The 25,154-nt window shown below is 42.5% G+C and overlaps 1 protein-coding gene across 3 annotated transcripts in view; it reads left to right on the forward strand.

The window, feature by feature from the left end:
- The window catches only part of TBX15 (T-box transcription factor 15), a 104,030-nt gene that overhangs the window by 55,392 nt on the left and 23,484 nt on the right, over positions 1-25,154 (forward strand). For all 3 annotated transcript variants that reach the window (XM_047727489.1, XM_047727490.1, XM_047727491.1), the window contains exons 2-6: positions 518-731; positions 5,789-5,890; positions 7,612-7,783; positions 9,185-9,352; positions 20,332-20,396. In XM_047727489.1, the coding sequence (XP_047583445.1) occupies positions 518-731; positions 5,789-5,890; positions 7,612-7,783; positions 9,185-9,352; positions 20,332-20,396 (721 nt within the window). The remainder of the gene's footprint in view (positions 1-517; positions 732-5,788; positions 5,891-7,611; positions 7,784-9,184; positions 9,353-20,331; positions 20,397-25,154) is intronic.

Consider the following 25,154-nt stretch of genomic DNA (forward strand, 5'->3'; position numbering starts at 1 on the left):
CCAAACAACTTTTCATTACTTTTGATGACCAGGATATATAAATAGAGAAAAAAAAATTGCTCTGTTTAAAATTTACTGGTGGATGGGCAATGACGCTTAGTAGTAGAACATTAAAGAATACATTATTAGCATTGAGCCTCACCCCCCACCCCAACCCCCAGTGAAATTGTCTAGATTTGGAGCTGTGATCTGTAATTATTATTATTATTTTTTAATTTGGCATTTATTTTATTGTCCCTGTTTGGCTTCTTCACTTCACCATGGTGACATTAGTACTCTTTATGTTGCCTATTGTGGACCAGTTTTGTTCAGCTGTTGCTAAAATGCCAGATGTCATGTTGGGAACGCAAAACCTAAAAGATGGTCGTAAATCTCAAAAACAAACCATAAAAGAAATAATAAAATACCCTGAATGCTGTGCCCTGGAGCTTCCCAGTTTTAAGTCACCAAAGCAGGGTGGTGGGGGTCGGGGAGGCTCAGCAGTTTCTCACCTAAGACTTAATTGTTTATCTTGCAGATTCCGAGCAAAGCACTGGTTCAGACTCTGAGGTGCTCACTGAGCGGACTTCCTGCTCCTTTGACACTCACCCTGACTTGGGCTCTGGTGCTGCAGGCCCTGTGCCTGCTGCCATGTCTTCCATGGAAGAGATTCAGGTGGAGCTCCAATGCGCTGACCTCTGGAAGAGGTTCCATGACATTGGAACTGAGATGATCATCACCAAAGCAGGCAGGTAAGGACAAGTTCCTTTGGATGGCTAGATTCCGAGAATGGAGACCAAAAGTAGGAGCTGTTACATGTTTTTCTTTTCACTTACTTGTGGTAGGTAGTATTGGTGATCCCAGAGCTACTTGTGCTCACTTTTCTGCATATGGACATCTTGGTAAAGTGATCTTGAGTTTACTATGATTTTGCTGTTTTCCTCCAAGGGCCATTCCAATGTCTCAATCACCTCTACACTCACAGGCATTTTCTGCCTACAAATGTATATCAGCCCATATGGGAGATTGATGGTACATAAGGACCACATGGTAGATTTCCAAAGCAAGTGTTACTTCACCATCCAGTGTTTTTTGAGAGAAAAAGCTTGCTCCCCAAACAACAGCTTGCATCTCCTAAAGCATTAAAAGCAGCCAGATGGGGCACCTGGGTAGCTCAGTAAGTTAAAGCCTCTGCCTTCGGCTCAGGTCATGATCCCAGGGTTCTGGGATCGAGTCCCGCATCAGGCTCTCTGCTCGGTGGGGAGCCTGCTTCCTCCTCTCTCTCTGCCTGCTTCTCTGCCTACTTGTGATCTCTGTCTGTCAAATAAATAAAATCTTTAAAAGCAGCCAGATGTTTTTATAAGAGGTTTGTTGTTTGTTTATTTGTTTGTTTTGGTAAGAATAGGGCTTGGTACATGTCTGAGCCCTTCTTACTGATCCATGTGTTTTATTGTTGGCTTGAAATTATTATGAAACTTTAATGGCAACCCAGTAGAAACTGTTGCATCACTATGTAGGATGATAAAAGTTTTTAAAATACAATTTCTCTTGAAATAAACACTTTTAATTAAGCCATTCCTTCACTGGCATCTTTCAGTTTTCCATGGTTAGGCATCTGTTTTGTGCTGGATGCTCAAAATATATTATGTCATTTAGACATCACAGGAATGCTCTAAGATAGGATATAATAATCCTATGCATGGATGAGGATGCAAAGGCTGAAAGAGGTTAATTAACTAAATTAACTAATTAACTAAATTAACTAATTAACTAAAGTCACGGATAATAAAGGGCAGCTTCAGAATTCCACACAAATCTGTCTAGGTCTAAAACAATGGTCTTAACTGTTTAAAATTCCACACTGTTAAGAAATGGTTGTAGTTTTTGCCCCTTGGATTAAAACTGAAAATGGTTTAAATAAAAATAAATTTGGACTAAGCTTTTGAGTATATAGGAATAGTTAATTAAAGTTAAAACAGTTATGCTGTTTTCATATTTTCAAAGCCAATCTACGTAGTCTTATGTCATGGGGACCAAAAAGACCCACCCGATTGGTCATAAGCTATCTTCATGAACATGGACATTTAAAGTAAAAGAGCACTTGAATCCATGTAGAGAAAGCTCCCAATATAATAAGACATCACAAAAACATGAAGTCAAAATGAACCTGAAATCTTGTTCATTTTATTTCTCCTTTGGAACCTTCTTCCTTCTCTAAGTTTTGGTGGTGAATAAAATCAGCAAAAGGCTTCTTAGGAGGAGCAACTCTGAAGGGGAATTATTTCCAATACCATCTCTTTCTTGTTGCTTGGGTTTCAGTCTACTTCTGGTCTACATTTTGAGATCTTATGATTTAGACGGAAACAGCAATTCTAGGACAAAGTTTTTATTCTTTTTAGTTTTTGACAAGGGGGTTCATTTGGAGAGAGGGGAAAATATTACCTTTTTTGCCTATGAGATTTTCCAGTTTTTTAATTTTGGGTTCTCACTCACTATAGGGGGTTTTGTGTATTCCAGTCAATATCATTTCTGATATCGTTCCCTTGTTCCTTGCACTTCTATGAATTCAATTCCCCCAAATACATTTTTCACAGGTCTCCTGTGACCTTGTTTCATGAATACTTCAGTGTTTTCATTTCCACATCTCTTACTTCACAAATTCAGTTGATAGCTACCTAGATATACCCAGATATTCCCAGAACAAACATATAAAGTTTTTTTTAAAAGATTTTATTTATTTGACAGAAAGAGAGGTCACAAGTAAGCAGAGAGGCAGGCAGAGATAGGGGAAAGCAGGCTCCCTGCTGAGCAGAGAACCCGATGCAGGGCTCGATCTCAGGACCCTGAGATCATGACCTGAGCTGAAGGCAGAGGCTCACTGAGCCACCCAGGCACCCCTAAATTTTGTTCTTTAGTCATATCCTGTTGTTGAGGTTTAGGTATGTTATTCATTTCTCCTTTATTGGATTGCCTCAGCCTTTGCCATTGTTCCATGTAACTCTGCTCAAGAAATTCTGGAACAACTCAAGAACATACAAAGAAAGACTTCTCTTCTCTGACTTTTCTTTCTTTCTTTTCTTTTCTTTTTTTTAAGATTTTATTTATTTATTTGTCAGAGAGAGAGAGGAGCGAGAGCAAGCACAGGCAGACAGAGTGGCAGACCAGAGACAGAGGGAGAAGCAGGCTCCCTGCCGAGCAAGGAGCCGGATGTGGGACTCAATCCCAGGATGCTGGGATTATGACCTGAGTGAAGGCAGCCACTTAACCAACTGAGCCACCCAGGTGTCCCTTCTCTGACTTTTTTTCACCTCCTCCCAGTTCCTCAAGTCTGTTTCTTCCTTTTCACTTCCTTTCTCTTCCTTCATAATGTCCTTTCCAATTTTAATCTCAATTTTTATTTTCTTAGTTACATAGTTTTGCATGACTCTCTGTTCCTTTTTCCTGCTGAGATTTTCATCACCATCTACTTCTCACTCCCTAAACTGTCATCCTTCTGATTCAGAACTACTGCAGGCTACAGAGCCCTCAATCTTCGAATGTACCAACATAATCTGTAGAATCAGCACCATGGACAGAGGTGCTTGTAGGGATTAATGGGTTTGGAAGACATAAGAATTGGCCTAAATTTAACCATAAAATTAAAACCAAACAGATCTCATTTTGTGAATATGAACGATTAATTTTTCCCTAGGGTGTTATGACTTCACTTGATATTCTGTGCTAAAATACTGGCAAAAAGAAAAAGCAACTTTTGGTAAATTTTTAGGAAGAGAATTCAAATGTAGTCATAGAATTTCAAAGCAAGAGGGCACTTTAGAGATTATATAGTCCCTTTTCTTTGTTTCTTAGGTGATAAGGTTAAATAACTTTTCCAAAGTCGCACCTCTCATTCATTTAGAACTTGGGTATTGGTAAGAAACTGGTAGCTCTTCCACTCAAGGTTATGTGGGTGTTCCAAACAAAACAGGTATTGAATTTAGAAACACTTAACCCTTTTTCTTGGAGTCATGAAGAAAAGACATTCATCTCTTGCAATGTAACACAGCCTCTGTAGATGTCTGAGAGGAACCACATTTTCTTACCTCAGGTAGCAAGTGAGAGGACTTTCTTTCTATCCCTGGAAAGGTCCTCTCCAACCATTTATAAGTATAAGGCAATCATAAATCATTATTATTGAGAAGGTTTAAATGTTTAAATGTAAATGTATATACATCAAGATTCCCAAATTTTTGGAGAGGATTAACATAGATCAAATTGCTTACTCTATAGTGAATGCTAGATTTAGTGATTATGAGAAGTCCATCATGGGATTTCATTAGCTCACCATAAGACTAAAATATAAGGCTTTCTAATTAAACTTGTGAAGCTAGAGGTAGAAAATCCAGAATGATATACCAATAGAAGCTTCTGAAAAGTTATAAAGTAGGAAGAAAGGAATGTTGTATATTATTCTTTGTAAATACTTAAGAACTAGCCATCATTCCTATAAAGATCTGTAGTCCCTCTTGTGCCTTCCCCCAAATAGGATTATGATGCCACTGACCTACTACCATAGGACACTTTCATTTTGATTGCTTCTGGTGAGCAGTGCAGTGTGTGGCTAGCACAGAAAGCCCCTCATGTAAACAACTAGGGCACATATGCAAGATGGCTGCCTGGGGTCAGGGTATGGTCTATGGCCGTGAAATGGAGCAAAGCCAATTAGGCTGTATGTGGATCAAGCCTGTGACCTTGACCTCATTAGCACCGTGCTCTGCCCAGCTCAACTAACTGGCCCCAGATGGTTAAGCTTAATGCAGCATTTTGTGTACAAGTACCCTAAAGCACATTCAGGCAATCCACATTTTTTTGAACTGAGCACTTTTTATGTCTGACTCCTAAATGAATGACATACAAAAGAGTTTGATGTTTTTCTTCCTTCTTATGGTTAAAGAAGAATGGAGAATTTTATTCTAGACCCTTGAAACTCAATACTTGTCTGGGTTGCTCCCTCTCCTCCTCTTCAATTATGAGAGTAGTTGTAAAGTGCCATATCCTGACCTCGCTTGCTTTGGCAAGTTTAACAAGCCATTGTGGTAGAAACAAGGTACTGCCCAGAGGCCACTAGAATTCATTTGGTATTTGCTCCCTATTCCACAGAGTCCTCCTTCTGACACATGTTGACAGCCTGAGAACTTGCAGAAATTTTCCTACAGTTTTACATAGTAAAAAACCCTCAACTTTGTTGGCCCTTTGCTTGGGGAATGGTAGCCTCTTCCTTTTTTCTTCTTTCCTGGAGAGATTACTTTTACATAGACTCAATCAATCAGAAAACATTTCATCATCACCTGTAATCAACTGTGATAAACTACTTGACTTATGAAAGTCAAGTAGCTACTTGACTTTGATAAGCTACTTGACTGTGATAAGCTACTTGACTTATGCTTATGAAAGCATAAGTTATTCAAGTATGTGAAGTGTAAGAGTGTAAGTATTTTCAAGAATGGTATAGTCTGATAGGAAATGTGTGTGTGGATACCTAATCACATTAAAGATTAACTAATAATATAAATCAGGGTATGATATGAGCTCTTTGAGTGTATGAACCATAAAATAAGTCAATTTAAGAAATGGTGCTATTTCAGCAATGAATACTTAGCATATTTTGTAGTAATAATTTCCAAAGTAAAAAAAAGCAGCCGACTTGGGAATTAGAGGCATTGGACTTTGGTGTACTTAGCGTTCTTGATAAGAAGAAACTCTCTAAGTTTTTATTCCTGCGACTTCTCTCCCTCTGACTGTTGAGTTTACTGCCTATTCCCCTTCACAGGAGGATGTTTCCTGCCATGAGAGTGAAAATCACTGGCCTGGACCCACACCAGCAATATTACATAGCAATGGACATTGTGCCTGTGGACAATAAAAGATACAGGTAATGATCACTCTGGGGTTTGGAATTGCAGACATCACCAGCATTCCAAGACAGTTCTTTAAACTCATTAGATGAACCATTTTTACAGTGCCCTGTATGATGCACTATACAGGGAACAAGGAGGGGGGATATGCCAGTAGCCTGTAGCAAAGCACCATGTAGGAAGTAGTCACTCATGATTAGAAATCAGGACTTAGTAATGGTTTTGTCTGGAATCCTCCCTATGTCTCTGGACAGAGTGGGACTGTATAGTATCTGCCAGGGTTGCAAAAATCAAAGGGATATTATGTCTAAAATTAATTCACTTAACATTGAAAGTGATTAACATATTGAATGATTTGGTTTATGAAATTGCTGAACGAGTTGAGATGATTTATTTTTGAGAGGCAAAGGAGAAGTGGACCAGTACAGTATATTTAATCAGATATCTAATGAATCATGCTGTGGATGATGGAGGGGAAGAAGAGGAGAATTGGGTAAGATTTCAAGAAGAACATTTAGGAAAGGAGAATTATTGTTTATCAATATGGGTTGTGAGCAAGTTTGTTAAATAACCTTCCTTCGAAGTCATTACAGTCCAACACAATGTCTATGTCCCTTGGATGGCTTACACATAGGCTTAATCTGTCTCTTGAGATGTCAGTCAGAGCAGTGAATCATGGCTCATTTTTGAAATGTTTGAAAACTTGGCACTGAACTTATGAGGTGGGTGGGGAGAGATGAATGAATAGGAAAGATGAGGACGAATAGTAGAGGGAGAGTAGAGGGAGAGAGCTGGCCAAGAGAGAAGTGATCTGCATGCATGACTTAAGACAGGAGATGTTTCAGGTCTGTTTTAGAGGATCTTGTGATTTGGACTGTGTGCCTCTGTTCACTACCATCCAGGTCCTGTGTGGTCCTTTATAAGTGAGAAGCAGGAAAATACCAGATCCATAGAACGCTCTCTTCAGAACTACAGGGCAATGGGCAAACTCTGGAAAACTGACCTCCTTTGCTACTAACAACATCTCATTTCCAGGGGCTTTGTGGGAGAGTCATGATGATGATGATATTCAAAACTGGGTTCAAAGAAACACTAAAACACTAACTGGGAAGACTCTGCAGTGTTTCTGGGAATGGTTGCACTGAGGCAGAGACACTCCGTTTTCATAGAAATGCCTCAAAATTCAGATTCTCAGTAAGGAAATGGTTAATAAGTGAGAGGCTTGGAGGGTCTCTGCACATGGCTGTGTTTTATAGGACAATATGGAAGATGTTTTTAATAAGGAACCAAATCCTGAACAAGTGGCCCACGGATTATATGGTTTGCATTTGAGAGGTGAAAGGTTGCAGTAAAATACCTTTTCCATAACTAGACACGTGGGCTCAGGATGCCTGTGTGCACACAGGGGTGCAAGGCAAGGAGAGGAGAAGAAAGAAAAAGGACTGTGAGAATGTTTTCCTTGTGAGTGCTGCAGCTTTGATCATTAACCACAACCCTTTGCTGCCCTCCCCCACCCCACCTCTTTCTCTGTTTTTTTTTTTTTTTTTTTCATCTCCATCTGATTGTCTCTGGTCCTCTACCCTACTGCTTTTCTCTCTTTTATTCTCTGTTTAATCCCTACTGTTTTCCATCTTGTCATCTCTCTGTCTCTCCCGACTCCTATCTCTACTGGCTTTCTGGGCCTCTATTCCCTCTCTATATCTGTCTCTGATCTCTCCTCTCTCCCTCTCTGCCTCAGATACGTGTACCACAGCTCCAAATGGATGGTGGCTGGCAATGCGGACTCCCCTGTACCTCCAAGAGTTTATATACACCCTGATTCTCTAGCTTCTGGAGACACCTGGATGAGACAGGTGGTCAGTTTCGACAAACTCAAGCTGACCAACAACGAGTTGGATGATCAAGGACATGTGAGTCAAAGAATCCCATCCATCTCCCTCTTCTCCCATTTTGGCTCTAGAACTGACTAGCCCTAGGCTTTTCCAAACAGGTAAAATAAGAAGCTCTGTGCCACTTGGAGTCATTTTAAGTAAGTAGGCCTATAAGTTTTTTTTCCCCCTCTGGTGAAATTTCATTTATTACAAATCTCACATTGAGCAAACGTCTGCTGGACATTAGGTTGTGTTTATCAGACAAGAGTTCTCATGTTCCAGGAACCCACAGTCTAGTTGGGGGAGAGTTTGAAGAGAGAAACACAGGACAAGCTTAAAAATGGGAAAGAGGGGCGCCTGGGTGGCTCAGTGGGTTAGGCCTCTGCTTCAGTTCAGGTCATGATCTCAGGGTCCTGGGGTCGAGCCCCGCATCGGGCTCTCTGCTGAGCGGGGAGTCTGCTTCCCCCTCTCTCTCTCTGCCTGCCTCTCTGCCTACTTGTGATCTCTCTCTCTCTGTCAAATAAATGAATAAAATCTTTAAAAAAATGGGAAAGAAATGACAACAGTCACTCAATAACTCACAAGGTGATAAACTCAGAGAAACAACTAAGTGACAGTTTAGGCTGATTTGTCAAGAAATTTATGCATTTTTAAAAGAAATTTATGCATTTTTAAAAGAAGAACAGGTCCAGGTATAATTAGAACACTTGATTTTATTAATTTATCTTTAGTGGCAAGGCATACATAGAACTTTTTTTTTTTTTTTAAAGATTTTATTTATTTGACAGAGAGAGTGATCACAAGCAGGCAGAGAGACAGGCAGAGAGAGGGAGGGAAGCAGGCTCCCCGCTGAGCAGAGAGCCCAATATGGGGCTCGATCCCAGGACCCTGAGATCATGACCTGAGCTGAAGGCAGCGGCTTAACCCACTGAGCCACCCAAGCGCCCCAACATACATAGAACTTTTGCTGAATGCCAGGGTCCAGACTCGGGGCTACAGGAAGATTGAAACACTAAAGCTGTGGCTCTTATCTTTAAGGAAATGACATTCTTCCAAGGAAGGGAGAATGCACATACACCGTTCACTCTCACAGCGAGTGGTCATAAATTAGGTAACAAAGTGCAAATAACAGCTTATAGAATTTAAAGACAGCATGAGCCTGTGATGAAACTTTGAAACAGGAAGGAGCCACTGTCCCATAGCAGAGTTTCTGAGACCTTTTAGTGGAGTGTTGTCTTCTGGTATTGGGACAGTTGTTTAGTATTGTCCAGTCAAGGTAAGGACTGGCTTCCAGTTTCTTATACATCTTCCCCCGCCACCCACCCCCTATCTGTGTTCTTCCTATAATGCTTCTCTCCTGCATTTGTATTTGCATGAGGGCTTGAAAAGGTGTGGGGACCTTTGGGCCACTCTGGCATCATGTGGCCCTTCTCATTTCAGATCATTCTGCACTCAATGCACAAATACCAGCCTCGAGTTCACGTGATCCGCAAGGATTTCAGCAGCGACCTTTCACCCACCAAACCTGTCCCTGTTGGGGATGGAGTGAAAACATTCAACTTCCCTGAGACGGTGTTTACCACAGTCACAGCCTACCAGAACCAGCAGGTAAGAGGCTGCCTTTGAGAGAAACCTGCTGTATCTGCTTTTAAAGGAGCTTATTCATGCCTTCAGTAAGAAATCCTTGGTCTTCGACAGGATACTGAGGAACTGGAATGAGAGGGCCCAGGCTTGCTGTGCAGACATCACGTTGGCGATGACAAGGCCGTGATGCCTGGTAGCAGCTGCTGTAGTCTAGATTTAGATCAAAGACAAAATCTTTGACCAGGAGGACCGATTCTCCTGAGTCATTTTCATGTCTCTCTGTACTCGCACCCTCATTCATGGTCTGTCCTGCATCCTGGCAAATGTTCCTCATCATTTGCTATTCCTTTGCAAGTACCAAGGTTTGATTCATTCCTTCCGTCTTCTCTGCAGTTTTCTGGGTATCCCTGCAGCAGCTACATCAAAGTCATCTAGCCTCTCAAACTCCATTGAAGACCCACTGCTTCCATTTACACTATCAGACTAAATTTACCTCTGTGTGATCACCAGCCACACCCTAACATCTGTGTTTTTATGTCAGCAATATGTTCACTCATTCCATAAATGTTAGAGAACTTGAGAACCTACAATAGTCCAACTTCAGTAGAGAAATTGAGCAGATTAGGACTTACTTCTCCAGAAGCAAAGGAGAGTTTTAGGTGAGTGAAAGACACGTAAATACATAATGATAAAACTGGAATAATTTAGTGATAATAATAATTTTGGGGAACAAGGGAAGTTTTCCTGGAAGAGCTGTTGCTTTCTCTGATGATGAGATACACCTAAGAATTGGCCAAGATTGGGGTGCTTGGGGGGCTCAGTCGGTTAAGTGTCTGCCTTCGGTTCAGGTCGTGATCTTGGGGTCTTGGAATTGAGCTCCACATCGGGCCCTCTGCTCAGTGGAGTCTGCTTCTCCCTCTGCCCTTTCCCTTCCCCCTCACCCTGCTTGTGTGCTTGTGTGCTCTCTCTCTCTCAAGAAATAAATAAAGTCTTTAATAAAAAAAAAGAGTTGGCCAGACTAATGGGGGAATTACGTGGAGGTGGGATATGGAGAAAAGGAGAGAGACACCACGTCTGGAATTGTTGTGGGCATTCTAGACATCGTTCTTTTTTTGAGAAGCGTGAGTAGATGGATTTATAAGTGATCTCACTTTATGCAGTTCCTGGAAAGTTGCGTATAAATCTCATTTTTTTCCAAATTAGACAGTATTTCATCTTTTGACAGTTTGTCTAATTAATAGGATCCTGAAGTGAATCCTTTTCTGAAAACAAGAGTTTTTGCTTATTTATTTTGCTTGAAAGTCTGTGTGCTTTTATTTTGGGGCTGCTTGGAGCAAAATGAACTTCTGCCACAATACTTGTGTCGGATACTATGCTAGTGTTCTGACAAAGAAAGAAATAGAGGAAAAATATTCATGTACTAAGTATTTATTGAGTGCTTACTATGTGCCAGGCAAGTGAAGGTGAGTGATATAAACTTTGGTTCACATAGAAAGAGCATTTTGGTCTTTCACAGTACATTTGCATAAGACTCCTGAGATGTTCTTTGCCTCCGGAGGAATTTGATATGCAACAACGCTTTAGTCTATAGACATGTCCTATACTCTTGTTGGGCTCCCTCAGCTGCTCTAAGTCATTCCCAACTTCCGATTTTCCTTGTGGTTGCCACATTTGACCCAAGTAGAGGAAGAGTTTTAGTTTGCTTTGGCCCCTTTAAAAAAAAAAACTCTTGAGTGCCCTCAAACTCCTTAGGTAGTAAAATACATAGGCCATGGAGGGTCCTTACAGGAATCTTTAATAATCAAGATTTTTCAAGCTCTGAAACAAGATAGTGCAGCAACACATACATGCCTTTTGGAGTGACTGGAACCTTGGGATTAACTGTGGTTCAGGAGAGGAGGAGTGCAAGTCTAAGTTCTTTGAAAAACTGATGGACTTTTTCCCAAGACACCCAGCCACCATTTTAATATTAGTTTCTCGTGAAGGCAGAGATATGACAACAAATATTGCAACTTTAGAATCTAGTTTGTAGGGCAAACTAGAACACTAGTGAATGAACATTCTGCTGCCTTCCCCACATCAGTTGTAGAGGCCATGAGGGTCAGTATTGTCACCCAAGCTGAGATTAAATCTTTTTTTTTTTTTAAGATTTTATTTATTTATTTGACAGAGAGAGTGAGCACAGGCAGATAGAGTGGCAGGCAGAGGCAGAGGGAGAAGCAGGCTCCCTGCTGAGCAAGGAGCCCGATGTGGGACTCCATCCCAGGAGGCTGGGATCACGACCTGAGCCGAAGGCAGCTGCTTAACCAACTGAGCCACCCAGGCGTCCCCCAAGCTGAGATTAAAAAGCCACAACTCACCGTGGCAATGTCAGTGAAAGAAGAACAAAACATGGCTGCCTGAAATCCCTCTCATTTCTTCTATCTCCTCTCACAGCATTCCCATGTCTGAGGACATTCTACTCGTATAAATATTTTTGTCTTCATCTGGACTGGGGTGGGGGCAGTGGTGGTTTGTTGGGGGTGGGACACCATGATTAAATTCGTGGGATTTGGTAACAACCTGGTTTGATTTCTGACCTTTCCACTGGAGAACTATATGACCCTGAGCAAGTTTCTTTTTTTTTTTTAAGATTTTATTTATTTATTTGACAGAGATCACAAGTAGGCAGAGAGGCAGGCAGAGAGGCAGGCAGAGAGAGAGAGAGAGGAGAAGCAGGCTCCCCGCAGAGCAGAGAGCCCGATGCGGGGCTTGATCCCAGAACCCTGAGATCATGACCTGAGCTGAAGGCAGAGGCTTAACCCACTGAGCCACCCAGGGGCCCCCCTGAGCAAGTTTCTTAATTCCCTTCCTCAGTGTTTCCTGGCCTGAAAACGTCCCAGCCTCATGGAGTGAGTGACAAGAACTACAGGAAGGAATAGGCATAAAGTCACCGGCACAAACCCAGCATCTGATCACTAGTTGTCAGCCTACATTGGTCAGTGGCTGGGTCTGCACAGGCATGGAGGGGATTGGGGAGTAGAGTCAGTTTTCCAGAATAAATTGCTTATTAAGGAGAAAGTGGATTGTTGGGAATTGGAGGACCTGCATTGTCTCTCTAAGGTATTATAATCAATAGGTAACCGGTTTGATCTTTCTGTTCTCATGTCAGGTTGGTGAATTCATGATGTGCTGACATCCAAAATAAATGAGTCACGCATATTCAGTTCTGCCCTGTTTGACATCAAGATAACAGCTTTTGCCCATTTAATAAGTCTTCAGTCCCTGGATACATCAAGGAACAGGATTATGTAACATTCCCTTTGGCTGTGTAGATGGGCTTTCATACAACACAGTGTCTTCTAGTAAAGCAAACTAACCTGAGGTCTTTCTCCCAGGAGTCTGGAGGTCTGTATCCTGTTACCCGGCAATCATTTTCAGACTTGTCTCGGAGATGGCAGGTTGCATAAACCATTCTCTTCTGTGAGCTAGATCACCTAACTACTGTGTTTTTATTTCCTTCAACTGTCTTGAATGAGAACAATTACTATTTTATGGCAAAATTATTTACTTCATGGATTTCTTTTTAAGGGAATGGTTAGGAGGCATGAGAGAGTAAAGAGGAAAAGTCAATGGTAGGGGGGTCACACACTGTGTTCAGGAACACAGTGAAGGAAGGACAGTGCGAGGAATGGAATTGAAGTGGAATGTTATCCAGTCTTCCCAAAGAAAGGCAATGGGCTAGCCATTTGGAGACTCGGGTTTTCATCCTAAATGAACTACTAGCTATCTATGTCATTCTGAACAAGGTATTTTCTTTCTGGGTTTTGATTTCTTCTTCAAGAAAATGATGGGTCAGCCTCTGTTTTCTAAGTTCTCTATTAAGCTCTGAAATCCTAATTTCTCCCTCTTTTTTTTTTTCCCCCTGCATGTTTTTAGTTGAGGGTGGGGAACAATTTGTTGTTTTCAAACAGAGGCATTCAACACACACAAGTATTAAAATTTTATTTTATTGAAAGTTGAAAAATTATTCGAGTGTTCCTATGGGTCAACTCTTTTTTACCCCCACAACAGTTGAGACCAATAGAGTTGGGGCAAGTCCACACTTGAAAGGTGGGAGCTTGGTGTTTTGTTGCTTGTAAACAAGATATTCCAAGCTATACTATTCCTTTGTCAACCCTGCCAGTCCTCTGCATTGTTAAACCTGTTTCCTATGGACTCTGAAAAACAATCTGAGGGTTTTGAAGGGGCGGGGGGTGGGAGGTTGGGGGAACCAGGTGGTGGGTATTGGAGAGGGCACGATTGCATGGAGCACTGGATGTGGTGCAAAAAACAATGAATACTGTTACGCTGAAAATAAATAAAAAATAAAAAAAAACCCCACAGACTAAAAACCTGTTTCCTGTTGGCTTCCATCTTGCCACTGAGGCTGGCTGGAGACCTGACCCTCTACACATCCAGTCTGTTACTAAACTCTGTTGCTTCTACTGATGGAATATTTTCTTCTTTCTCATCTTATTGCTTCTGCCCTTGCTCTGGGCCTACCCTCCCTCCACTTTAGGCTGTTGTGACAGTTTCTAGCCGAGTCACCTGGACTGTGTGGTTAATGTCTCATGAGCCATCACATATTCACTGAGGGATGGGTCTTCCTAGAACACAGTTCTGATCGCGTCATTTCCTCTGTCAAAAATTGTCTGCTCTTTGGTGCCGAAGGGCCCAAGATCTTGAGCCCAAGTTCTCAAGTCTTTCAGTTAGGTCCTCTGTAGCTAGTTCCCAGCTACATTACTAGGCTTATTTCCCACGAGTCGTCATCACACATCCATAAGAGTTCAGCAATCTAGTTAGAGTTTTACTCTTGTTTGCACTTTGTAGCAGCTTTGCTTTTGCTCGTGCTGTTGTCCTTCCAGGAATGACCCTTCTGCTTGTCTTTATCTGTCTAGCTTCCTTCTATTCTTCAGGTTCAGTACAAACACAGTCCTTCCTGATGTTTTCCCTTACCACGTTCCATGCATTTTTCAGCTGTGAATGAGCTTTCCCTCATCGAACTGTTAGCGCACTGTACCTCTCTCTTGATCCTGTCACCTTCTAAGCTGTGTGCATGACCAGTCTTCCTCTCAACATGTTGAGTTTTTTGAGAACCAAACGCTGTGGCTCTCAAAACGCGGTATGATGTGGTAGAAAACAGTAGGTCGGGAGTTAGGAGACTCAGGTTCTCGACCCAGTCTGCCCCGGACAGACTGTACAGCCTTTGACTAATCCCTCCACCTCCGAATCCTCATTTGCAAATCGGTGGTTTGCTTCTCAGCTGCCAGTCTATGGAGACATTTTTTTTATAGTCCACCAAAAGATGGGAAAGATAAAGGCAGGATGGGGCGGTTTATACCTGCAAGCATTCATTTAAATAGACTGTATCTTATTTTGTCCTTTTAACCTTTTTGATACTAAAATGTCACTTATTTTATGAAATAATGGTGGCAGGAGATCCTAGATAGATGTAATTCTTTTTGTTTGATAAAGACCTGGAATATCAATGTTGATCCCTCAAATTCCCTCCCTGGAGGGAGGGAATTAGAATCATTCTGAAGCCCAGAAACCACTAATTAAGAAGGACCCTTCCATCTGTGTAAATCTAAGGCATTTGTGTCTGCCATGGTGCACAGCACAGTGCTTGGAAAAGGACTGAATGAGTAATTAGCCAACACACCTCCACTACCAGTTTCCTTACATAGCCATGGTCCTGCTTCTTTGGATATAAGTAGTCGTGAAATGTGAAGAAAGAGTTTCTATTTTCATGAAGTATTTTATGCTTTTCTTTCCCCCCCTTCCCGTTCCTTCCTCCTGCCCTTGCTGACTGACCCATAGACTCCCAGGGCTGCTAGCATACTGAAGTTATTATTACTATTATTTGCTCTTGGAGTGCCAATTTGGCAGGCCTGAGGCAGAGACGAAGAAGGTACACCATGCCCAGATTCTCATCGTGGAGAATAAAGTGGCAGAGGTGGGAATAAAGGTGACTCCACTGTATGCTTTTTCTTGAAGGAAGCTGACGCCAACATGTCCTCATGGGATTAGCAGGAAATTTCCATTGCAGCAGTCTTTGTTTTCTCTAAGGGGAAAAGGACTGCTGAACCTTGATTTTTTTTTTTTTTCCCAAACAGGAAACTAGATTTCAAAAAGACACAGCCCTGTTCTCCTCAGGTAACACAGTCTTATTTCTTGATGAGAATTGGCTACACGAACCAGATAGGAAGTCTGAAACCACAGCCAGGTTTGTGTAAGCAAATCCAATAGGAGTTCTGAGCCACTCATTATGTCCTAAACTATCGAGCCAGTTGTGCTCTAACTTTCCAATCAAATCAGTGCAGAGGTTTTTATTTTTTACTTTTCATATGGGCTGAGTTTTTTTTTTCCCTTCCCTGATGAACACCTTTCAAAGCAATATGGTTTAAAAAAAAAAAAAAGAATAAGAGAGTGTTAAAAAGGGAAGGCCTTTTCAGCCTTGGTATTGTAAAATCATACGCAGGATATTGAAGTTTCATTTTTTTGTAGGTTATGTGATTTATGTCTGCACTGTGCACAGGGAGGTGTACCTCATTTATTAACTGTCTGGACGTTTCCAGGCAAAAAGTCAGTGAAAATGATTAAAACCAAAGGTGGCAAGCCAGCAACCATGTCTTCGTGTGCTACGGTCTTCTATGATGCAGACTGTACAAATCAGGATAATGGAAATCAAATCAGGGAAGAAAAATGTTCCCCAACCTCTGTGCTTTCCATGTCTCCTCCTTGTCATTGGAGCAGGTTTTGAACATGACCACTGCAGAATAGTTTTAGCTGCACGGACAGTAATTAATAGACCTTGTTCTGCCCAGGAGGACATTGGAGACTTTTGTCTGTGGTACTGCAGTGAAAGCAGATAGGATCGAGGGAGTTGTCTGGTCTGTATTCTCTAAGGCTTGTTACGGCTTTGCGACTGGTGATCCTTCTTTCCCACATTATTCAGTCATGCACTCACTCACTCATTCACTCATGGAACAAATATTCATCAAATATGGAAAATTTGGAAAATATGGAAAAACCAGGAAATAGGCCTGGTTCTTACCTGAAAGCATCCTATTTTGGAGGGATGATCAGGGAGGAGCTTTCTCAGGAGGCAACATTTAGCCTGAGACTAGGATGAAGCATTGGCTCTGTGAAGAGCTTAGAAAAGAACTTTTTTTTTTTTTTTAAACTGGAGGTAGAGTGAGTGTGAGGGGCCTGAGTTTGATGCACTTCTGCTCTGAGAGCAGCCGAGCTTGACAGGAGCTTGTGGCCCAGGCATAGGGGAGTGTGGGTGGGGGTGAGGAGCTAGCCAGGGGCCCTGCAAGACCAGCCAAGGAGTTTGGGTTGAGTTTTGAGTAGAGGGGTAGCCACTGACAAGAATGACGTGGTCTACATACATGTTAACAGATCACTTGAGTTGCTGTGTAGACTGGACAGGGACAAGGGTGGAAGAAGAGAGATTAGTCCTGAAGTTATATGTAGCAGTTTTAGTGAAGGGAGGACTGTGTTCTGGTTGAAGGTGGGGAGATGGAGACTGGCAGCCATATTTGGGTCTAGTTGATAAACATAAACCATGGAGTAGGATTGGAAATGGACTATTTAAATGAGTCTCCCACACTACTCCAGATGGCCTCTAGATGTGTGGTGTGTGCGCCGGGCAGAGGCCGCAGGGATTATGAGTTCTCACGTGGTGGCTTGTGGGTCCCTTGCTGTGGGCCTCACTGGGCTCTGCTGGTGACTATCATGTCTACTCTGGGTCCCTTGTGTAGATGTGCTCTATTGAAAGAAGACTGCTGAACTTGTGCTATCGCATTTTTGCCTCAGTTGGACCTCCTGGGCCTCCCTCCCTGGCTGGCTCAGCCTCACCTCGGGGCTCAGCTGGGTCATCTGTTGGGCTCCTGCCCAGGCTGTAGTCCTCTGTGTTAGGTCCACCTACCTTCCCTGTCATGGCATATGAGAACCTCTAAGTCCCTGACTCCCCCACAGAGAGGGCGATAGGAGGCCTGGAGAGGCTAAGTTGTCCTCTTCCTGATTCTTCAGACCAGGTGGCATTTTTACTTTGATGTGACTGGCCCTGCATGTGTGTGTGTGTTGGGGAGGGGGCTGCCAGTTTTCCTCTGAAGCTCCCCACCTGCACCCCTGGATTTCGGTTTGAGTAGGGAGCTAAGGCACGTGCAAGTCCACGGGCTTGCTTCTCTCTCGTCTGTTTCCTCTTTTTTCATACTCTGCTGAGGTGGAAGGGGAAGATCTCTTACTTCTTTTTCCTGTTGAAAAGAATCCACCTCATGTCACATCCTTGTCCTCCACAGAACAGCAGGCTTGGTGGCCCAGCTGTCATTTGCATTCCCTTTCTATGCTATATGAAATGCTCGTGAAGAGTGGATTCCGCCAGGCTGGCTCTTCCTATGGGAACAGTGGGACTGTGGATCATTGAGGTTGAGAATACATTGGTTTATTCCTCCAAATTATTTGTCTGTGTTACCTAGAGGATGGGTAGACCTCACCAAAGTGGTCAGTGTGAGCATCAGCTGGGGTCATAGTTCAGTTTATATTGCTAAACTTGCTCTCTTCTGCCTGTAGGGTATACAGACACCTAATCAGGGCAAGACAGGCTTTCTGAGATACGGCCTCAGGTAGCCTCTCTTGCTCTCTTTTGCTGCCTCTCTCCCCATACCCGGCGCTCTGGTCAAATTGGGCTTCTCGGTGCTTCTCGTGTGCCCTTCATTCTGTCATGCTTCTTTGCTTCCATGCTCTGTCTTCTGTAGGCCGTGTCTTATGAAATGCTTCCCTTGTTCCTTTCTCCCCTTTTTGCACTTTGCGTTCAAGTCCTATACATCCTTCGAGGCCTGGCTCATGTGCTGTCTCTGAGGTGAAACCTCTCAGAGCTCTTCAACTTGGGACTCTCACGGCTCCCTCTAAAGCTCTCTTTTGCCTTCATTGCAAACCTTACCAATTCCCATCTTGTGTTAGCGTCTATGTGTTAGCGTCTATTCATCTGCTTTTTTCTTCTAGATTATAAGCTTCTGGGGCGGCGGGCACCAGACAGTCCACAGCCATATATGGACTGTGTATCACTGTCACCTTTGCCTTCTGTCACCTTGCTTTGCACACAAAGGTACTTGACAAATAAATAATGGGTATGCAACTACACAAAGTTCTCTAAATCTCACATTAAAAGCTTTGAAACAAGTATAGAGGTGCTGTTTTTCCTAACATTTGGTGGCACTTTTCTATTAAATCTCCATGTAGACCTCTTGGCCTGAGAGAGAATGAGCTGTGGGAAGCAGGTTTTCAACCTTTTTTCTCAGGGCCATGAAATAGAATGTCATTTTATTTACAGGGGTCTGTGGAGGCCCCCAAAACATGGCAGCACAATCATCTATCAGAAACTGCTATCATAAATGAGCTGGACAGGATAAGCCAACTTGAAAGAGAAAATAAAATATTATAACCCTAACTTGAAAAGAAAATATGGTGTGCGGTTTATTGCTGTGGATTATGGAGGAAGAAAGAACGGATTTTAAGTCAAAAACAGAAAAGCAGTGACAGTCTTTAAAGTCCATACAATATTCACAAGGCAGACACTAGACTTTAGAGAGCCAAAGCTTCAGGCTCCTGCTCTGGTCTATAAAATAGATGTAAAATTGCTTTTGCTACATTATTAGTGCTGCATTATTAGTGTGCCATTCTAGAAACAAGGAATGTTTTAGGAGAAACAAAAATTAACTTTGGTACTTTCAAGTCAGAGTCTGTTGCTCAGAATCTCACATTGCCTTTTAAAGACCTTTAAAAATTTCAGCTTTGGGAAATTCCACTCTGACAAAGTGAGATGGAAGAGAGACTTGGAAAAGACTTACAGTGTAAGAAATAACTTCAGCTGTCCCGGTGATAAGCTCTGCAATGATCAGAAGTGGGAAGGTCGTCTTTAATAATGAGATTCCCTTCTTCCTACAATCACCTTCCATTAAAAGCACCTTTCCTCCTTCCCTGAGCTCCCTGACCCCCACCCCAAAGTCTCTGTTGCTTGAAGCTAGAGAGTCATTAACATCTGGTTTAGACAAAAAAATATCAAAAATGCCTCCCATGACCAAGGCTGAAAGTGGAAATGTAAGAACACATGTGGAATTTGTTGGTCAGGCTTGGTCTAGTCTGGGGGCAAGGGGGTGGTGTGTACAACCCTCGCTGAAGAGTTTGAGGGGCTAAGATAAGATGTGATAGAGAGGGGCTTATGCTCTGAGTGGAGGTTGAACCAGATGGCTCCTAAGGACCCATCCAGCCTGGGTCACATAGTCATTCATGTCTTCTGATTTGCTTGTAAGCCTTGGAGACTGGATGTAGCCTGCCCCACTGAGTCCCCCGTTTATAGATTTTCCTTTGGGTGCAAATTGAGAAAAGTGTAGCTACTTTCAGTGTCTTTTACAAGAACATTTTAGGTCATTAAAGGAGCCATCTCGAGGGGAGGGAGGGAAAACTAGAGTGAGATGGTAAGTCCGGTCAATTATATGGTTCTTTCAGGTTGAGGCAGGTTGCCTAAGGTTCTGATTCCTTTGGATTGGATTGACTGGTTCCATTTGTTCATCATTCACTCACTCGCTTACTCGCTCATTCACCCAACAAGGGCTTTTCAAGTTCTTCCTGTATGTTATGTACCACAGACTTGACCATTGCCCAGTTTTCTAGTTCCATGCCTTTGTGTGTCTAGGCAAGTGATTTATCACCTTTTCTGGGGTAAGAAATGTGAGCAGAAGGGAGTTTACAGTCACATACTGAGAAGACCTCAGTTTTTAGGGAGAAGTGGGTCAGGTGGGTCAGACATCTGGGTGCCAGGCCCAAGTCCTATATCAACTTCCATTCAAATCTCAGACTTAAAAGAATCTAAATAAAAACAACAGCTGTTACCAACAGAGTGATTTCTGTTAATTTTCCAGGAGCAATGCAAAAAGGAGTCAGTTAATATAAATATAATTTATGTTCTTTGTTTCCAGATCACCAGATTAAAAATTGATCGAAACCCTTTTGCTAAAGGATTCAGAGATTCTGGAAGAAACAGGTAAGAATAATTGGGAAAGACATTTCTTTTCTTCATGACGTCATCCATTCCCCCCCTCCCCCCACACTCCATTGGTGGCTTTTGGCTCCTGCTTTTGGGGGAACACTTGCACGCTATGCCTCTGTGCTGACTCAGGCAAAGAGAGATGGATAGCTGATCTGAGAATCAAAAAGCTGTCCCCAAGAGATTGAGTTTTCCGGTTTTTGTTAACACTCTGTACATGACCAGATCAGATCCCTCATGGTGTTTTTCTCCCTACATCATGCTTGGTAATCCAGTCCCTTAAATTAAATTTTATGGTGATTTATTACCACGAAACGATTGCTCCTTTTTCTGCTAAGTACTCTAGGTGGCTACAGCACATACAGTGATAACCTCATTTACTTTGTATTATCAAACAAGGACTTGTGGACAAATAAAAATTATCAGAAGGTGATCACCTTTAAGATTAGCTAAAAAATGTTAAAAAAATTAGCCTTTTCTCTTAAGGAATATTCCCCAAATATATTAGATGCTGCCTGCCTTAGTAAAGATAGTTTCTAGAACGCAACCTTTCCTGATGCTCCAGCATTAGGATTAGGCTGTCATGGAGGGAAACTCTTAGGACCCGCTGATGTTTGCGGGACTGTTTGCTCTTGTTGTAGGTGATCTTAGCAGCTGTGGCATTTTTCTGTTTAATTCTGCTTCTCTCTAAATCCTTTCTTTCCCACCGTTCCTATATAAAAATAAAATCTGTTATCCCAAGAGCTAGGGGAGAATGGAAGTTGCTAGGAAACACAGATCTATCAAAGGTTATTCAGCCAGAAAACTCACTTCATATAAACCCTACAGAAACCACAAATGTGACACGTGTGTCTTGTAAAGTGTGTAGACTTTGCAATAACTATTTATGTTAGCGTTCAGACCTTTCCCTCACTTGGGGCATTTCTTTACATCTGAATGACACAGACCGTCAGGAGTTCCCTTTGCTATCTTCTCTGCAAGAGTTTTCAGATAAACTCTCTAGTATTATATTTACAGTATAGCACATTCTGTTAGAACCCAGACTTATGCTAAAAATCATCTATAGTGATCATTTCCTTTACAAAATTATTTATGGAAACACTTTTTTAAAAAAGATTTATTTATTTATTTGAAGAAGAGAGAGGGAATACAGGGAAGGGCAGAGGGAGAGGGAGAGAGAAATTTTAGCAGATTCCTCACTGAGCTCAGAGCCTGCCTTGGGGCTCAGTCTTACCACCCTGAGATCATGACCTGAGCCAAAACCAAGGGCCAAGTGCTTAACTGACTACATGACCCAGGACCCCCCAAAAGCACTGCTTTTTTAAAAAAAATTATTTGTTTTTTAAATTCCACTATAGTTAGCATACAGTGTTGTATTATTTTCAGGTGTACAATATCATGATTCAGGAATTCTATACATTACTCAGCACTCATCACAAGAAGTGTACCCTTCGCCCCCTGTAGAAGCACTTCTTAATGAAACTCTTATTGTATATTTAAAATATATTTAAATTGCTATCCAATTTTATTTACCTCAGAATTTCTTAAGGTTATGTCTATTGAGTAAAGTAAAATTCACTTCAACTTCTAGTTTGAAAACTTCAGGCCACAGGCTTTCCTGTTCAGTGAAGACCTTTGTCTTCCAAATGTAGCCAGTGAGGAATGCATACTTATTCCTTCCATTTGAGACAGGCCTCTTCCTGCCCGCTAGCTTATATTCCTTGTTCAGGTCATAGAACTTGCCTGTGAATGGTGTCCTGTTGCTTCCTTTTTGGGGCTCTGCATTCGGGGCTTACTAAGGACCTTGATGGTGATGATGTGCTCAGAATAGAAGCTGGCCTTTCATACAGAAGCTGCTAGGGTGTTTAAGATCATTAGGTCGAGTCTGTGGGTGGATTTCCGGGGTTCTGTGAGTTCCCAGATAATATAAGGAAAATTGAGTGTGGATGAGCGGGTGTACATTTTCTGGGGAGAGGTCTGTAGCTTTCTCCAAGTTTTCGAAAATTTCCATGACCAAGTGTTAAGAATTTCTGCTCTAGACACCATGAGGGGTCAACCCTAATGACTTTAGTTATTCAACTACTTTCTCTTTCTTTCCTCTGGTATCCCCAGTGACACTTAGTATTTGTTTATTTTCTTATTGGAACTCTAAAGATTGTTTTGATTTTTTTCTTTGCTTTTTTTCTTCTACTGGAGTCCTTGTTTTTCAGAGGTGTGACCTAGAACAGAAAATTGGAATAGATAGGCTGTACTGACCAGCATCAGTGCTCTGCTCTAAGAACTGGAACCATGCTTTAGTCTGGTGAATTAGACCATGTAGCTTGAAGCATTTGCCTCTGGTTAGGAAGTTGTGATGACATCTTGGTGCAAGTCCCAGGGTCCTCCTGTCCCCTCACTGGGCTAGAAGGGACCTTCACATCATTTAGCTCTGGCTTGGGTCTGCTTTGGGGCTGGTGAATATCTTCCTGCTCAGGACAGACAATTATTTGTCCTGCCTGGTGGGCTACTCTTCTTTGTAAGGAATCCATGAAAGCAGAACTCTGGATCCTCAATAGCCCATTTTAGTGACTTATTTATTTATTTTTCTGAACATGTTGATTCTTTGTGATGTATGCCCCGTTTAAAGCTTCAGGGTACTTTAAGTAATTTTAAGTAATTACCAGAATTATCCGTGATTGAACACTTACTGTGTTCCAGACCTTTCACTTAGGTTTTTTTTTTTTTTTCCCAATTTTTAAAATGACCTATATTTTACAAACGAAGGAACTGAGACTCAGAGAGCTTAATCAGCTTTTGTAGGGTCACAGAGCAAAGCTGGAGTGCAGAGTAACTTCTGGGTTCCTGACTTCAAAGCCTGTGAACTTCGTGTTCTATCATGCTAACAGTTTCAACTCAACGTATTTTATCTCCAACAGATATGGAAACTAGAACTCTTCCTCTGAAAACACTTCGTTTACTTAAAGGTACTACTCAAGTACCCAGAACCCTCTCTTTTCCAAATAAAACAATCTGTATATTCTCCACCTGCCTTTGCAGCCATCCTCATGGCTTTATCATCTACTTGCTGTACCCCCTGTCAACAAGGGATTCCCTAGTAGAGGACAGAAGTCAGGCTGAACTTCCCTAGCAGGTGAAACTGTGACATAATGGCCTTGAAGTCCCTTGTCTCATGAGAGGGCAAAGGTGAATCATTGAATATAGAAGTAATTTTTGTCCTCTAGCAGTCTGGGAATACAGACTCATGGAGGCCCTTGTTTTCTGTCTTTAAAAAATTTCAAAATGACCTGATAATCAGACTTGAAATCTCACTCCCTGACTGCAGGGTCTGATGAGGGCAAGAACCATTAATGTCATTTTGCAGATGGGAACGATTGATGGATGAGGATATAGGGGATTATTATTTTTTTTTAAATATTTTATTTATTTATTTGACAGAGAGAGAAATCACAAGTAGGCAGAGAGGCAGGCAGAGAGAGAAGGGGAAGCAGGCTCGTCGCCGAGCAGAGAGCCCGATGCGGGGCCCGATCCCAGGACCCTGGGATCACGACCCAAGCCGAAGGCAGAGGCCTTAACCCACTGAGCCACCCAGGCGCCCTATAGGGGATTATTTGTAAATCTTCTGGGATCTGGTGGTTCTTTGCCAGCACCAGAATCCAGTTCCTTACTGTCCAACAAGTGCCTCACCTATTGCCCTTCTTGTGTTACCGGAGTTCTTATAAGTCTCTGATCATCCCCATGCATTTTTAGACATCAAATGACTCATAGCGACGAGCATGGTTTGATGAGTTGCATATAAATGTACCCAAAACATACGGATTACATTTCCTTTAAAAACACACGGGCTTAAAAATTAGGGCGGGGGGGAGTTCTTGGCCAATGTTTTTTGGTTATGCAGAACACAAAACATTTGTGGAATACTTTGGAGTTACAGAATTTGCCAAACCTCAAACCAAAACATGTTTAGGTTTGTCGATCTCAATCTATCCCAGTGTGATCCAAAGGCTCAGGGAGGGAGGGGTGTGGAGGGAAGATGGGGAGGACACAGCACCCTCTGCACTCTCTTCCCTTGCCTCTCCTGAGTCTCTCCCGCCCTTCCAGTCTCTCACTGCGGAGTCTTCTGATTGGGGCTGGCAGGCAACAGCAGTGTCCTGGGCAAAGAGAAGAACTCGAGGGAGCTGGGCTGAAGATCCTTATTTCCATGTAAAGAGATATCTGTGGAGAATACTCCTGGCTTCTAGCCCTCTCGTTTTCTCCATTCCCTCACCGGGCACCAGAGTGACCCCTCTGATTGCTGAGTCTGGGAGAAGGAACTCTTGAGGTCCTGCTTTCCTGCACACAGCATACATTCTAGGTTCTTGCCCTGTGTCGCAGGTTCAGCACAGGAGGCCTGCTGTTCTGGGGGGCTGGCTTGCTTCAGGGGAGTCCTGACCCACTCATTCAGCTTCCACATCTATGCCATAGTGTCCACACACCTTTATCAGCAATGAAACTGGTATTTCGGTCTCTGTGGCTTTGGGCTCCTACATCCTTCTCGGACTTTATTTTGAGTTCAGATGAGGACAGGAGGTGACATTCACTGGGCCTTTCAGAACCCCCACAGAATCCCCAGTGAGTCCACAGTGTTAGCCCTGTGGTGTCACTGTCCCCAGAGCTTGTCACAGCCCTCCCTGCTTCCTTAGGAAGTGCCATTCACACACTTCAGTGTAAGGAGGTCGCCACTCTTCAAACCGCACTTAGGGAGTGGTTGCTTTGCCT

The sequence above is a fragment of the Lutra lutra genome, chromosome 4 (assembly GCF_902655055.1).
Source record: "Lutra lutra chromosome 4, mLutLut1.2, whole genome shotgun sequence".
Lineage (NCBI taxonomy): Eukaryota > Metazoa > Chordata > Mammalia > Carnivora > Mustelidae > Lutra > Lutra lutra.